This window comes from Zosterops lateralis (genome assembly GCF_965231275.1).
Source record: "Zosterops lateralis genome assembly, chromosome: 6".
Classification (NCBI taxonomy): domain Eukaryota; kingdom Metazoa; phylum Chordata; class Aves; order Passeriformes; family Zosteropidae; genus Zosterops; species Zosterops lateralis.
In genome coordinates, this window is record NC_139761.1 from 36,484,029 (window position 1) to 36,496,145 (window position 12,117).

Consider the following 12,117-nt stretch of genomic DNA (forward strand, 5'->3'; position numbering starts at 1 on the left):
CTTGTCCTTATAGACTTCCTGGTTCTTGCTTGCCACACTAAAAAGGAATGCATAAAAGCAACTGCTCTCTCATTCTTCTGAACAAGTCCCATGTGCTACGGGGCTTTTCAGATGCTTCCTCTTTTCGGAGCCTTGCTGTGCCCTGCTAATTAGATGTGTGAGATGTCCCCTCTGTTTTACTGAAGCTTCTGCTTTTGTAGAAGCTGAGAGAATCTGCTCTGGGAACAGAACTGGAAAAAGACTGAAAGTCTCTTTCTTGAGTTTTGATATTATTTTTTTTTCTCCTTGCTTATGAGGTTGATGATTGCTTTTGCATATTTTCCTGTACAGGTGAGCTGCGCAAACTACTTGCTTCTTTTGTGGCTGGTAGTGGAGGAAAAAATGGTGGTTTTATAAGGAAAATCACTCCCACAGCTGCAGAGTCCTTGGCACCCAAGGCTTCTGTCACACAGCGGAAACTGCAGGTAATGAAATCAGGGAGTCACAAGGGGAAAAGGGGCAGGAGAGATTTGCTTCTGACAGTGTAGGGTTACACAGTGCTGTCTTAATGCCAGGGAAAGAATGGACCTAGATGGCAGGGAAACATTGTGTTTAACAGGTATCTTTACTCTCTGCTTTTCTGTTACAGCCATATGGGTGCTGAAATCCAGATAGCCTCAGTAAACATTCTTGCAGTTGGAAAAACTAGTCTTATTTAATTGGTTCCCTCTTTAATATTAAATGTTGATATGTTTCTTATACTTTGTTTTGGTTAGATTGTAGCCATGCTTTCCATTGACAGGAGGACATGCATAGGAGCCTACAGGATTACCAGCCTGTAATAAAGAGTGCTTGTTCTTCCCAAAATGAGCTCTTTGTGGTGATTCACTACTAGTAGACACTGTCAGAAATCTCCCATTCCCTTTACAGGTCTTTTGTAGCTTCAGAAACCCTGATAATGAGTTTTGGGTTAAATGGCTAGAAGGGACTAGGGAGTAACACTGGGATGATGAAAGCTACAGTAACAGAAAGTTCTAGTAGAGGCAAATTGTCCTTTGATCCATCTCCAGATGGTAGTTCTGTGCATTCCTGTGCTGGTGAGAGGAGGATCTGGGTCGGGTGCTCTGATCAATTGTTGCGCTTTCTCTTGAACAGGTAGATTTGGAACAGGCCTTCTTCCACAACCAGCCTCCTTCCCTACGGAGAACAGTGGAATTTGTGGCAGAGAGGGTGGGATCGAACTGTGTTAAGCACATCAAGTACGTGTGGCTGCCTGTTCTGTGACTTGAGAAGTAACTTTACATTATAATTAGGCAAAGAGTTGATCCTTTAATCTTGGATGTATGAGGGAAAGAAGCTTCCCTGGGGATGTGCTGTGTACCAGAACACCAAGGCTGTGTAAGACTGTGACCAGCAACATCTGCCATTTGTGAAAAGATGTAGCGAGGAGGGGGAGACAACTTTTGGGGCACTTTTTGTATGAATGTAGTGCAGTGTTGAGGCTTTATAACCTTTTCAGAATATTCTTGCTAATGATAGGAAAATGTCCTATCAGAAATGACCTCTGGAGGTCACTTGATCCAAACTCCTGCTCAAACCATGCCCAGTTTTCAGGTTAGATCAGGTTTATTGGCATCTTTTCCAGTTGACAAAATTTCCATCTCTTAAGGATGAGGATTCAGCCAACCTCTTTCTACCATGTTTGAATGCTTAATTTTCCCAGGCTTTGTGAAAAATGTCTTCTTATAACCTGTCAGAATATCCATTGTTCCAGCTTGTGCATATTCCTGTTAACCTTTAACAGTGCTCTTCCTGGAAGTTTTGTTCTGTCTTCTCTGTAACTTTTCCTTCTCCTTTCAACTTTTTCTTGTCTGCAGGCTAGGTAAAACTGACTCCCCCTTGTAGGTGTGTGGTCCAGCATCCCAGCAATGTTAATAATTTTTTTCTTTTCTCCTGCAGTTATTCAAATTATCAATGGCTTTCTTGTCCTTAGAACCTAAAGCTGGACACACTACTCCAGATGCAGCCTCACACTGATGAGGGAAGCAGTAACTTCTCTTGACTTGCTGGCTGTACTGTTGCTATTGTCAGCCCAGTATAAGGTTGGCTTTCTTTGCACACTCCTAACTCACTTACCCTGTGTTCTGGGAACCCCAGGTCCTTTCTGCAGAGGTGCTCTGTAGCCAGTAGACCCCAGCCTGTACAGCTGCACAGTCAGCCCATTTCTTCCTCTTTTCACAGCCCTCCTGTGTGACAGCCCTGCCCTTCAGCTTGCTCAGAGTTTGCCTTGTTCTGTTGTCTAGTTTGCTGAAGCCATTAAATGTTTTCAGCCCCTAAGAAATGGTGGCTATAGTGGGCTGGTGCTGACATCTTTGAACTTCTGAGCACTATCAGTTGAGCATACCAAGGGTATTGCTGCCAGAAAGGAGGGCTGTAGCTAAATAAGTTTTTGGTAAAACCTAAAGGCTTTTGACTCTTGAGTCTTAGTACTATTTTGGTGTCTTCACTGCTGTTTTCTTCCATACATACAGAACAAGGAGATGATACAGTACAAAATGCAGCACAATTGATTTGGTTTTAGCAGAGTGACTTATTGCATTTGAGATGAGTGTCCTTCTAAATGGGGGATAAGAGCTGGGTACAGTGAATGTGCACTGTTTCTTGTATTGATTTCAGTCTGCCTGATGGTTCTTGGTTTTGTTGCAGGGCAACACTGGTAGCAGAGCTAGTTCAACAGGCTGAAGCCATGTTGCAAGATAAAGTGAAGGAGGAGGATGTTAATCATGACAAACTGCTTGAAGAGGTGTGCACTCATCTGTATGAGGAAGGGGCCCAGGCACTCATCAAAGGCAGAGAGTAAGGAGGAAAAGTTATTTAAACTTGTGCCTTCCCATCTCTTCTTACTGCAGAATCTATAAGCCTGATTTAGCTTGGCCTGTCATGCTCAGGTTCTGGTAATTATAAACCATGCCCTCTGCTCTTCTTATGGTGAGTGTCTGCTGTGCCTCCAGCCAGTTAATACTGTGTTTGTTAGAAGGAATAAAGATGCTGTGTGTCCCTCTGCATCCAGCTCCAAACAGACATCCACTCCAGCAATTGTATTTCCCCTCTTTGGGAAATTGATATTGTAGTTTAGTTGCTTGTAATTACCCTTTCCTTGTCTTGTTCTTTTAATCTGATTTGTTGCATTGCTACATAATGAACCTCTGAGTGTTGTCCAAGAACTTAGACTAATCCTGTGGCACACTTTGTTTCTTTTATTGCAGATTTTGCAAAAAAAAAGGTCCTGAGGCAGTGAGAGTGTTGTTGCCAGAAGAGACATCTGCAGCAGTATGTATTTTCCCTAAAACTTATTAAAAGCCTTAACTTTAAGTCTGGATCATTGCCATTTTTCCATTGCTACTTCACTTATCCCTTAATAGCTCAGGTCAAACAAACCTATTGATGCCCTCATGGGAGGATTGAGAGTGAGTCACTTCTACTGGGCTGCCTTGCGTATTCTGGGTAAAGTGATACTCCAGCTCATAGCTGACTAATGAGGCTAGAATGATAGATAAATTGCATTTATCTTGCAATGATAATGCATTTGTCTTAGTATCAACTTCCACAGGAGTTGATGAGGTTTGGAAAATCAAAACGAGTCAGTTGTAGTGCTCAAACCAGCAGTTTCCATAGGTGGTGATGTTCAATTTAATAGTTGCATGCCAAAATAAAGCTTTTTTCTTCTAGACTTCCTTCTGAATTTTCACTGACTGCAGTACTGTAGTAATGATAATAATCTATCATTTGTTATCCTCCTTGTAAAGGTTTTAAGTAGTGCAGAAAGCATTGCAGTGGAACTGGCTACTGAGAGAGCCTGTGGCTGGCTCTCTGCCAACATTGCAGGTGAGTCTTCTTACCTTGAGCTGGGGCTTCTAACCTGTGCATTGTGCTCTTTTCTGAGATCAAGGGACAGACAGTGTTACAAAGTACTTGGTTCTAGTCGTTTTTCCTTTAGTGGAAAGTATGCAGTTGCTCTATCCCTCCTTGTTTAGGAATAACAGGAATGATTTCTAGCTGTAAGAACCTTCTACAGAGATCTTTTGGGCTTGGCCCATGGTAGTGATTTTTAGTTATGGAGTATTGTAGGATGGTGAGAGTAAATGTGGAAATGCTTCTGGAAATATCATCTGAAGTTGTCTTAGCACTTCCAGTGTATAAGGACATCTGCTTTCTCAAGCCACCTTATGGTTCACATGTACAGAGTGCTTCTGATATCTCCTGTAAAACAAACACTTCTTGGACTGAGTGTATTTTCTGCAGGCTGAAGGCAGACTTAGTCCTTTTATTCTGTAATACTGCTCTGGCAACTCTTTAGAGTCTCTGAAAACCCATTTTTTCAGGAGGTTGTGCCAAAAGCCTGCAGAGAAATGTCCAAGTACCATTTGCAGCCACAGGAGTTTAGTGTTTTGGTTGCTGATCAAAATGTATTTTGGTAGAAGACATATGACTTTTATGAGCACAGTGGTTGAACTGGTATGATCACACTGAATCAGCCTTGTACTTCAACATTGCCTTCTGGCTTAGCTACATGGGTTTGTTAAAGCCATGGAAATATTTTTATGGGAAGTGAGATGAGTTGCCAGTGGTACCTGGCAGTGATGGGTGGCTGCCTTCTACAGCTGTGGGTTAGCACACCCTCTCCACATGAGCCTCTCCACATTAAATACAGTGGGAGGTCAGAGAGAGGGGGTTGAAAATGTAAACTGTCTTTTTGCCTTATTCTGTGTGGCCCTTGAAATGAGAGGCTAAGAGTGTTTAAAAATGATTCTCTGCTTCAGTGGAGACAAAAACTGAAGCAGACAGGATTTCTCTGTTCTCTGTAGCACTTATCAAAAGGGAAGTGAAGGCAACCTTCAATAGAATGCTGAAAGTCCCAGGATTTCCCTTGCCAGGCGAGGATGCTCTTGAGTTGAGAAGAGACTGTCCTCCAGGCTGTCAGCACTGTGCTCCATTTCCCTCCCAGATCATCAATGAGATTAAGGTACATAGTGTTTGCTTCCTGGCTTGCCTTTCTGTTTTTCACATTAGTGTTTTTGCAGTTTGTTTTTATTGTTGTTTTGTGGGTGTTTTTTTGTTTGTTTGGGATTTTTTTAAAGAGAATGGTCTCATTCTGAGGAGGTGGTTGTGGGGAGTGCTTAGGAAGCACGATGGAAACTTCTCAGTATTTTTTCAACCCCTGCTATCTCAAATAAAGGATTTCTGGTAGCATGGCAGTGTGACCTTTTTGATATGAGTAGGATAGAAACCACAGTGTGGACACCATGGTATTGTGTACAATTTTGCAAACATTTAACCTCTGTACCCCATGAGGAAAAGAATTCTGAACACCTCATTTTTTTACCATTATGTATTCTGCCTATGTTTTTTGCAGCTGCTTGTCTGCTTGACATACAATTAATGCTGGTTATCACTGTCATTGCTGTCCCAGCAGTTGTGTGAAAATGAGTTCACATCCTTTAATGCTGTCTTGCTTGTGCTAAAATAAAAAAAAAGAGGGTAAGTTGTGTCAGGAAACCTCTGCATTGGCACTGAAGCTTCCCTGACAATATAAGAGGGCTCTGAATTTCTGTAGCACTTCTGCCCTGAACTTGCTTGCTGTGCTCTCAAATTTACCTAGAGGTTTCAATGCTAGTACTTTTAAGGAAGATTTATTTGTTGCCATCATTGAATTTTATTTCATAACACTAGTGAGAACTGTGCTAGAAAATGAGATCTTGGTAAGGTTGTGAAAAATCATCTTTAATCTGTCTTATGAAATGTATATACTAATTATGGTTCTGGTTTTAATGAGGACCCAAGAACTATCTATGAACTGCTCTGTCACAGGTCCAAGGATCTGTTTGTGGAAGAGCAGGATACTAATGTGTGTGTTACTGTTGTCTTTCTCATCAAGGATGTGCTCTGTGTTGCTGTGGGCCCACGAGAGGAGGGTGAAGTGGTTGACTTTGTATGGCTGGAGTGCTTGCTGGGAAGGTTGAGTCAGACACTTCGATGCAGAAAGGTAAAAGATGTAAAAAAGCAACAAAACCCCCCTTTGAATCACTTTGGGCTGTCTTGATGCCTGCAAACTTTTTAGTTTGCCTTGCCTTACAGTTGAGTTCAGTTGAGGGGTTTTCATTTGAGCTCAAATGTGGCAATGTTGCACTGCATTTTTTTATACTGTGTGCATCTGCTTGTTACTTCAGTTTGCCTTTGTGAATCCCCTTTTCATATATGACCTTTTTGTCTTTCAGTCTTTAGTGGTCTCCTCATTACAGCTCTGTGCTTCTTGCTGTAAATTGCTTGCTCTTTCATGTTTTATCCCTTGTGAAGCCCTGTTTTATCCAGGGTTGTTTTATCCTGTTTTATGCTGTATGGAGAATAAAATGTAACTTTTTTTGTGTTTTCCAGTTCATGTGTCCCACATCAGAGCAGCAGCTGGCCAAGTGCACGGTTGAGTTGGCATCTTTGCTGGGTAAGTGAGTTATGATTTAAGACTGAAATCTGTTATTACACTCCTCTTAGATCCTTGAGGTCAGTGATTTAAATGTTTAGAGCTCATGGATATTTAATTCTCTTTAGTGTCGCTGATTCTGCAGATTTTTTTCTGTCAGTTTGGGTGGTTGCTCTTGTTCCCTCTTACATTCTGCATAACAGAATTGTACAGTGACTAACCATCCCTGTGATCTGATCTGCTTGACATCTCTGCTGTTTTTTATTTATTGACACCTTCAGTTAAATATGCAATATGTTTTCCAGTATTTCTGCCTCTGAAAAATTGTAATTGAGTTTGGGCTTTTTTTCCTAAAAGTAAGGGCCTTTTCCATTAAATTATGTTTTTAGGGCTTTTTTTATGGAAAGAATGAAAGTAACTTGTTTTCTGTGTATTATGACTCCTGTGAACATTTTTGGTTTGTTTTTTTCTCTTGCTCTGATGTGTAAATACAGTTTTTCTCTGAGCAGGAGCTTGTGATCTCAATGCAGGTGTTTTCTTCATGGGCAGCCTTCTAATTTGGTGGGTTTAGAACCAGCTTTAGAAGTTTTATACATAATATATTTTTTCAAAAGGCAGTTCACATCTGAATATTGCAAAATTTGTTCTGGGGGCAGCAATGCCGACCTGTCCCGTTCCATTAGACTATTCCAAGGAAGAACTAGTATCTTACTTCTGTTCATGTTCATCTGCAGTTAAGCAGTGTTCACTTCACTTACACTTGTGTAAAGTCATGTAACTCTGCCTATAGTCTAAACTATGGACAACTGTTCAGTCTGTCTATAGACTTAAATGTTAAACTGTGTTACTCTTCTCTCCTTTGCAGTAACACCTAGTTTCTCTTTAACTAAATATTAGGCTGACTTTCAAGACTTGGGGCTATATTCCAACCATTTGGGGTGTTCTTTGTCTGAGGAATACCAATCTCTTTCTATGTCATACTGTCTATATAGTTTCAAAGCTCGTAATTTTGCATATTTCCAAACTCCAGTCCTCTTAGGTTCACTTAGGTTTGTACTCCCTAAGTGTGCTGCTGAGCCAAGATGATGACTATAAAAGGAAATAATGCAGCTGTAGGAGTTAATTTTCCATCCTTTTCTTAGTTTCAGATCGTGTTCCTCTGAGTCTTGGGATCAAATCCCCAGAGAAGAGCCATGAGAGGCTGCGTGTAAAGAACAATCCCACCTGTGGCCTCCTTAAACTGCTGTTCTCCATCTGGAAGGAGGACTTTGGGACGTGTGTGCCTGTGCAGCTGATCCTCAGCAAGAAGAACATGGGTTATCTTGCAGAAGCTAAGCAGCGAGAGGTAAAGCTCATTCCCATGCCTGGACCAGGCTGGCACTCTTGTAGGAGTTCTGCCAGCCCACAGTGCTCACTGGTGGCTGGTGAGGCCAGGGGACATGTCTGCTGCTGGCTGACCTTGTTTCTGCAGGGCAGTGAAAGAGAGGGATGTGTACAGGGCTTGGTACCTTCCTGGGGGGCTCTTGGGAAGGCACAGTTTTGGTTAGGAGCCAATGGCAAAATGGCCCATTTGGCCTGGGATATTGCTAGGACTGGACACATGGGACTGTCATTGGTTGCATTCTTTTCTCAGCTTGCATTTCTGCATGTGTGTGTTGGTGTTACAAATACCCCAATGAAAGCTGGAAATCACCCTACTTCGTGGCAGGCTAAACCCAGCTTACTTCAGAAGTCAAAAAAATAACTTTTCACACTGTTCTTGATCAGGTAGCAATTAAATTCTTGGTATGTTTATAAACTGAGAATTTTGAAACTTTATGGTAGGATACAATCAATGATTGAGCTAAAAGGAAGTCTGTTCACTCCTTTTGGATGTTACTCTTGTCCTCATTGCCACAAACAGATAGATGATGTGCTTGCTCCTTTTCTCCACGTTCTGATCCAAAAAGAAAAGTGTGAATTGTATATGGATAAAGAAACTAGCACGCAATCAATTTCTTTTTGAGTTGTTGATATTTTCTTCTTTTGTGCAGTGGGATTTGTTCCTCTTCTTGCTTCGTGGTCTTATAGAACATGAACTAATGAGAACTAGTGAAATCCAGAGTTGCCTGCATAGCCTTGCAGAGCTCCCCTGGCCCTCAGTAAGTAATTAGATACGCATGAACAATAGGTGAAATAAAAATTAAAGCTATAGAAACAGACAATCCTTGTACTTCTGTTTCAAATAGATACGGCCCATAACCTTCCCATCTGTTGTTCCTGCTTAATGCAAAGGAAGGACTGGCTTCCAACAAGCTTGTTTCTGTTGCTAGTGTTTGGCTGAAAGCTGTACTTGTGTGAATCCAATATTGCCCATGCAGTGGAAACATTTCCAAGAAAATTGTAAACCAGTTTAGAGACCAGCTGGCTCAGTTACCAAGTCTCAGTTCTAGCCTGAGTCTGCTTGTTGCCTTCCTGCTGAGAATGACGTGTTGGGAAGGGTCTTAACTAACCAGCCTTGCACTTAAATCCCTGTGCCTCCTACCACCAGAGTGTGAGAGCAGTTGGAATGCTCTAGAGGAGTCTCACTATTCTGGCCACAATCAAAATGTAGGAATCCACCCAAATGCCTTGCTTAAAATGGACAGTATTCCAAGGCTGGTGAGCACTTGCATGTTGGAGCTGTTTTAACCATTTAAATTGTGGCAGCAATCTTGTCTGAGAAGGGTGTGGGGATCAGAGGGGAGACTGAGCACGTCTGCAGGTATTCATCATTGCAGTCAATTCTGTAGTTCATCTAGGTTTTTGCACTGGAAAACCATTCACATGTTTAACCTTGTACAGTTCTTTATGGAAAATTTAAGTCAACCTCTTTTGTTTACATTACTAAGAGTTCTCTGGTTTGTATCTGTTTGTTACAGGATTTTGTAAAAGACCTGAAAAGGCTGTCCCGAGTATTTGTATCAGAACATCAGATAGAGGAGCCCAGGATTAACTCTTGTGAGCTGACCAGACAATCTCTAGCTACTGTGACCACACAAAGTTAGCAGAGGCGGACTCTGTGGACAAAAATTACAAATGAAGATGCAAATGGAATTTTCAGTGTTTCTAAAAGGATTGGGAGCTCTTTGCTGGGAGCATACTGAAGATAAGAGGTCACTGCAAAACCTGCACTGGGCTTTCAACCATGGACATTTTGCCCTGGTGACTCTGCTGAAGGACTTACATCAGCAGATGGATCTCCAAGTCAAGTCTTTTAAGCACCTTGATTGTATCTCAGAGCAGCTGTTCTTTGGATTCAGAGACACTTTTTGTATTTGTGCAGCAACAGGCTCTGACCAAACCCGGGAATCAACTCAAGTTTCTTTGTGATCAGAGAGATGGTTTCTTGGTGGCTGTATCTTAACTCAATGTGACTTCTCATGTTGTCTTTTAACAAAGCCTCTACAGTCAGGGGAAGGAAGAAGTGAACCTATATGACACAGAGATGTGCCTATATTTATTTTTCATTGTAAGCTCAATGTTGAAGGTTTGATTTTAATTTTTTAAGACTAATTTTAAAAGTTAAACCATATTAAATGAATCCACTAGACCATTGATGGCATTATTCCTAAAGGATGTACATGCTTAAGTGTTTTTCCATCTCTTGTTGGAAACAGAACTTGTAATTTCCCAGGGCTTTTGATAGAAATAAGGGATAAAATATCTGTTTATATTTTTTACTGAAGACAGTATTTTTAAGACACTTTTATAGTTATGAACATAAATGACATCTGGCTGCTATTCACTGGTTTTTTTATAATTTTTCTTGCCTTGAGTTTGGGTTTTATCTGTCAGGAATTGCTGCAGCAAGAGAACTACAGCCTGGAAGAGCAGACAAAGTAGTGAAGAAGCACTATGATGTTCTCTGGAGAGTGGATTTTGAAAGGGGCCTGTTTCTTGAAGGACAGTGGGCATTTTCTGTCCTTACAGACAGTCACCAAGAGTGTGACCTCCTGTTAACTTCCTTCTCTCCAGTATTTCCTTCAACTGTAGTTTGGGGCAGGGACTGCTGGTGAGTAGCAGAGTATGTTTAGGTGCTCATCAGCTGTCTCATAGGATCCCTCTCCCCCTGCCTCAAAGCAGTGAAGACATTATTTCCTTTTGACTAGGAGTGTCCTATTAATGTAGGTTTTCCCAGAAAGCAAGTTCTGTGTTAAGAACAGCCTCTGGACAAGGTGAAGCCCAGGGCTGTTTAGCTTGCTAATGAACTAACCTCTTCCCTGTATAAGGTGAGAAAAGGTAACATCTTGGAGTCAGTGATTCAAGAAAAACTACAGACAGGACTCATTAGGTACAACTGTGGCTTCTGTTAAAGTATGTGATACAGAAAGAGAAATCATAGAGGCACATTAGTGTCTGAACTATATTGTGATTTTTCTTGTCTTATTTACTAAGCGCAGTATTGAAAGATTTGGCAGGTTCCACCTTCATTCCTCTTTTTAGGGGCTTTCTGTTGTGAATGGATGAGTCCCCAAAAGTAGGCATGCTGCAATACAAACACAAATGGAACAATTCAATAGAAATTAAGGAGGAAGTACATTATATCATGCCATACCTGCTCCCTGAGGCTATTACGTGACATTTTGCTGCAGATCTCATTTGAAATTGTTGTCATAATAAATATTATTAAATATCTTGCCTTGTGTTCAAGCTGTCAGTATAGAACCTCTTGGCACTAGGCTGAAGAACAAAATGGGTACCTTAGCACAAAATATGGGGCAGAGAAAGTGCAGTACAGACCTCCTGTCTGGCCTGTCCAGCTTCTGCTGAAATAGAAATTTACTTTGTTATGTAAGGGAGGATGGCAGGGTGGTGAAAGGGGAAGGAGCTGGAATCAGTAAGAGTTAAAAAAGTGCTCCTGGTTCTGGCATGGATTTTATTTGGGTATCATGAAACTGTTGGCACAGATATAATGGCCACAACCATTTTTATGAACTCAGAGTACTGGAATTATCCTTCTCAAATACAACATGTTTGGAAGTTTTTATTTAAAAGGTGACCAAGCCCCAGGAGCAGTTTCCAGCAACCAGAAAACACAGGTGTCCCCAGTGGGGCAGGAGACACTTCTGCAGTGGGACTCAGCAGGTAAGAAACACCTCTGTTTCTGTTCTTACGACTTAATGTGGTGGTGCTGGTTCTTGGGCATCCCACAGCCCCCAGACATGTCTGCTCTGTAAAACCAGACACCCCACTCTGTGTCCAAGGCACAGGGGCAGTTGTGGAGCACAGATTTTCTGCCTGTGGACACTTGGGATTATCCCTCTGTCCTGGGCACTGCTCCTGATGCCCAGTGCTGCAGGCAGGAGAGCAGCAGGTCACTGAAAGCCAGCTCTGAGGACATGGCCTTTCTTCTGCCAGTCTTTCTTATTGCAAACTCACAGGTCTCAAAAAAGAAAATTAGGAAATTAGGAAACCACATTAGGAAAAATGGTGTTATATTAACTTCCTTCTGAATGTGCTGATCTGGGGAGTTGTGTAACTGGAGTTGCGAAGAAGCTCCACCTGAGTTCTTTTTTTAAATAACCGAACAAAACCCCTTTGCTTGGAGAAGCACTGTCACAGAACCCAAATCTAAGCAGTCACTGGCTTGATTCTTGTGCCAAAAGTTGATATTCCATGCCCGTTCCTCAGCAGGGAAGTAG

The 12,117-nt window shown here is 41.7% G+C and overlaps 1 protein-coding gene across 1 annotated transcript in view; it reads left to right on the forward strand.

The window, feature by feature from the left end:
* Nucleotides 1-11,090, forward strand: part of CDAN1 (codanin 1) — a 31,847-nt gene extending 20,757 nt beyond the window's left edge. Inside the window, exons 18-28 of the mRNA XM_083863925.1 lie at nt 331-464; nt 1,135-1,238; nt 2,686-2,835; nt 3,246-3,309; nt 3,786-3,864; nt 4,845-5,002; nt 5,915-6,022; nt 6,412-6,475; nt 7,597-7,799; nt 8,488-8,595; nt 9,355-11,090. Coding sequence (XP_083720051.1) covers nt 331-464; nt 1,135-1,238; nt 2,686-2,835; nt 3,246-3,309; nt 3,786-3,864; nt 4,845-5,002; nt 5,915-6,022; nt 6,412-6,475; nt 7,597-7,799; nt 8,488-8,595; nt 9,355-9,480 — 1,298 coding nt within the window. The 3' untranslated portion in view covers nt 9,481-11,090. The remainder of the gene's footprint in view (nt 1-330; nt 465-1,134; nt 1,239-2,685; nt 2,836-3,245; nt 3,310-3,785; nt 3,865-4,844; nt 5,003-5,914; nt 6,023-6,411; nt 6,476-7,596; nt 7,800-8,487; nt 8,596-9,354) is intronic.
* The last annotated feature ends 1,027 nt before the right edge of the window (nt 11,091-12,117 follow it).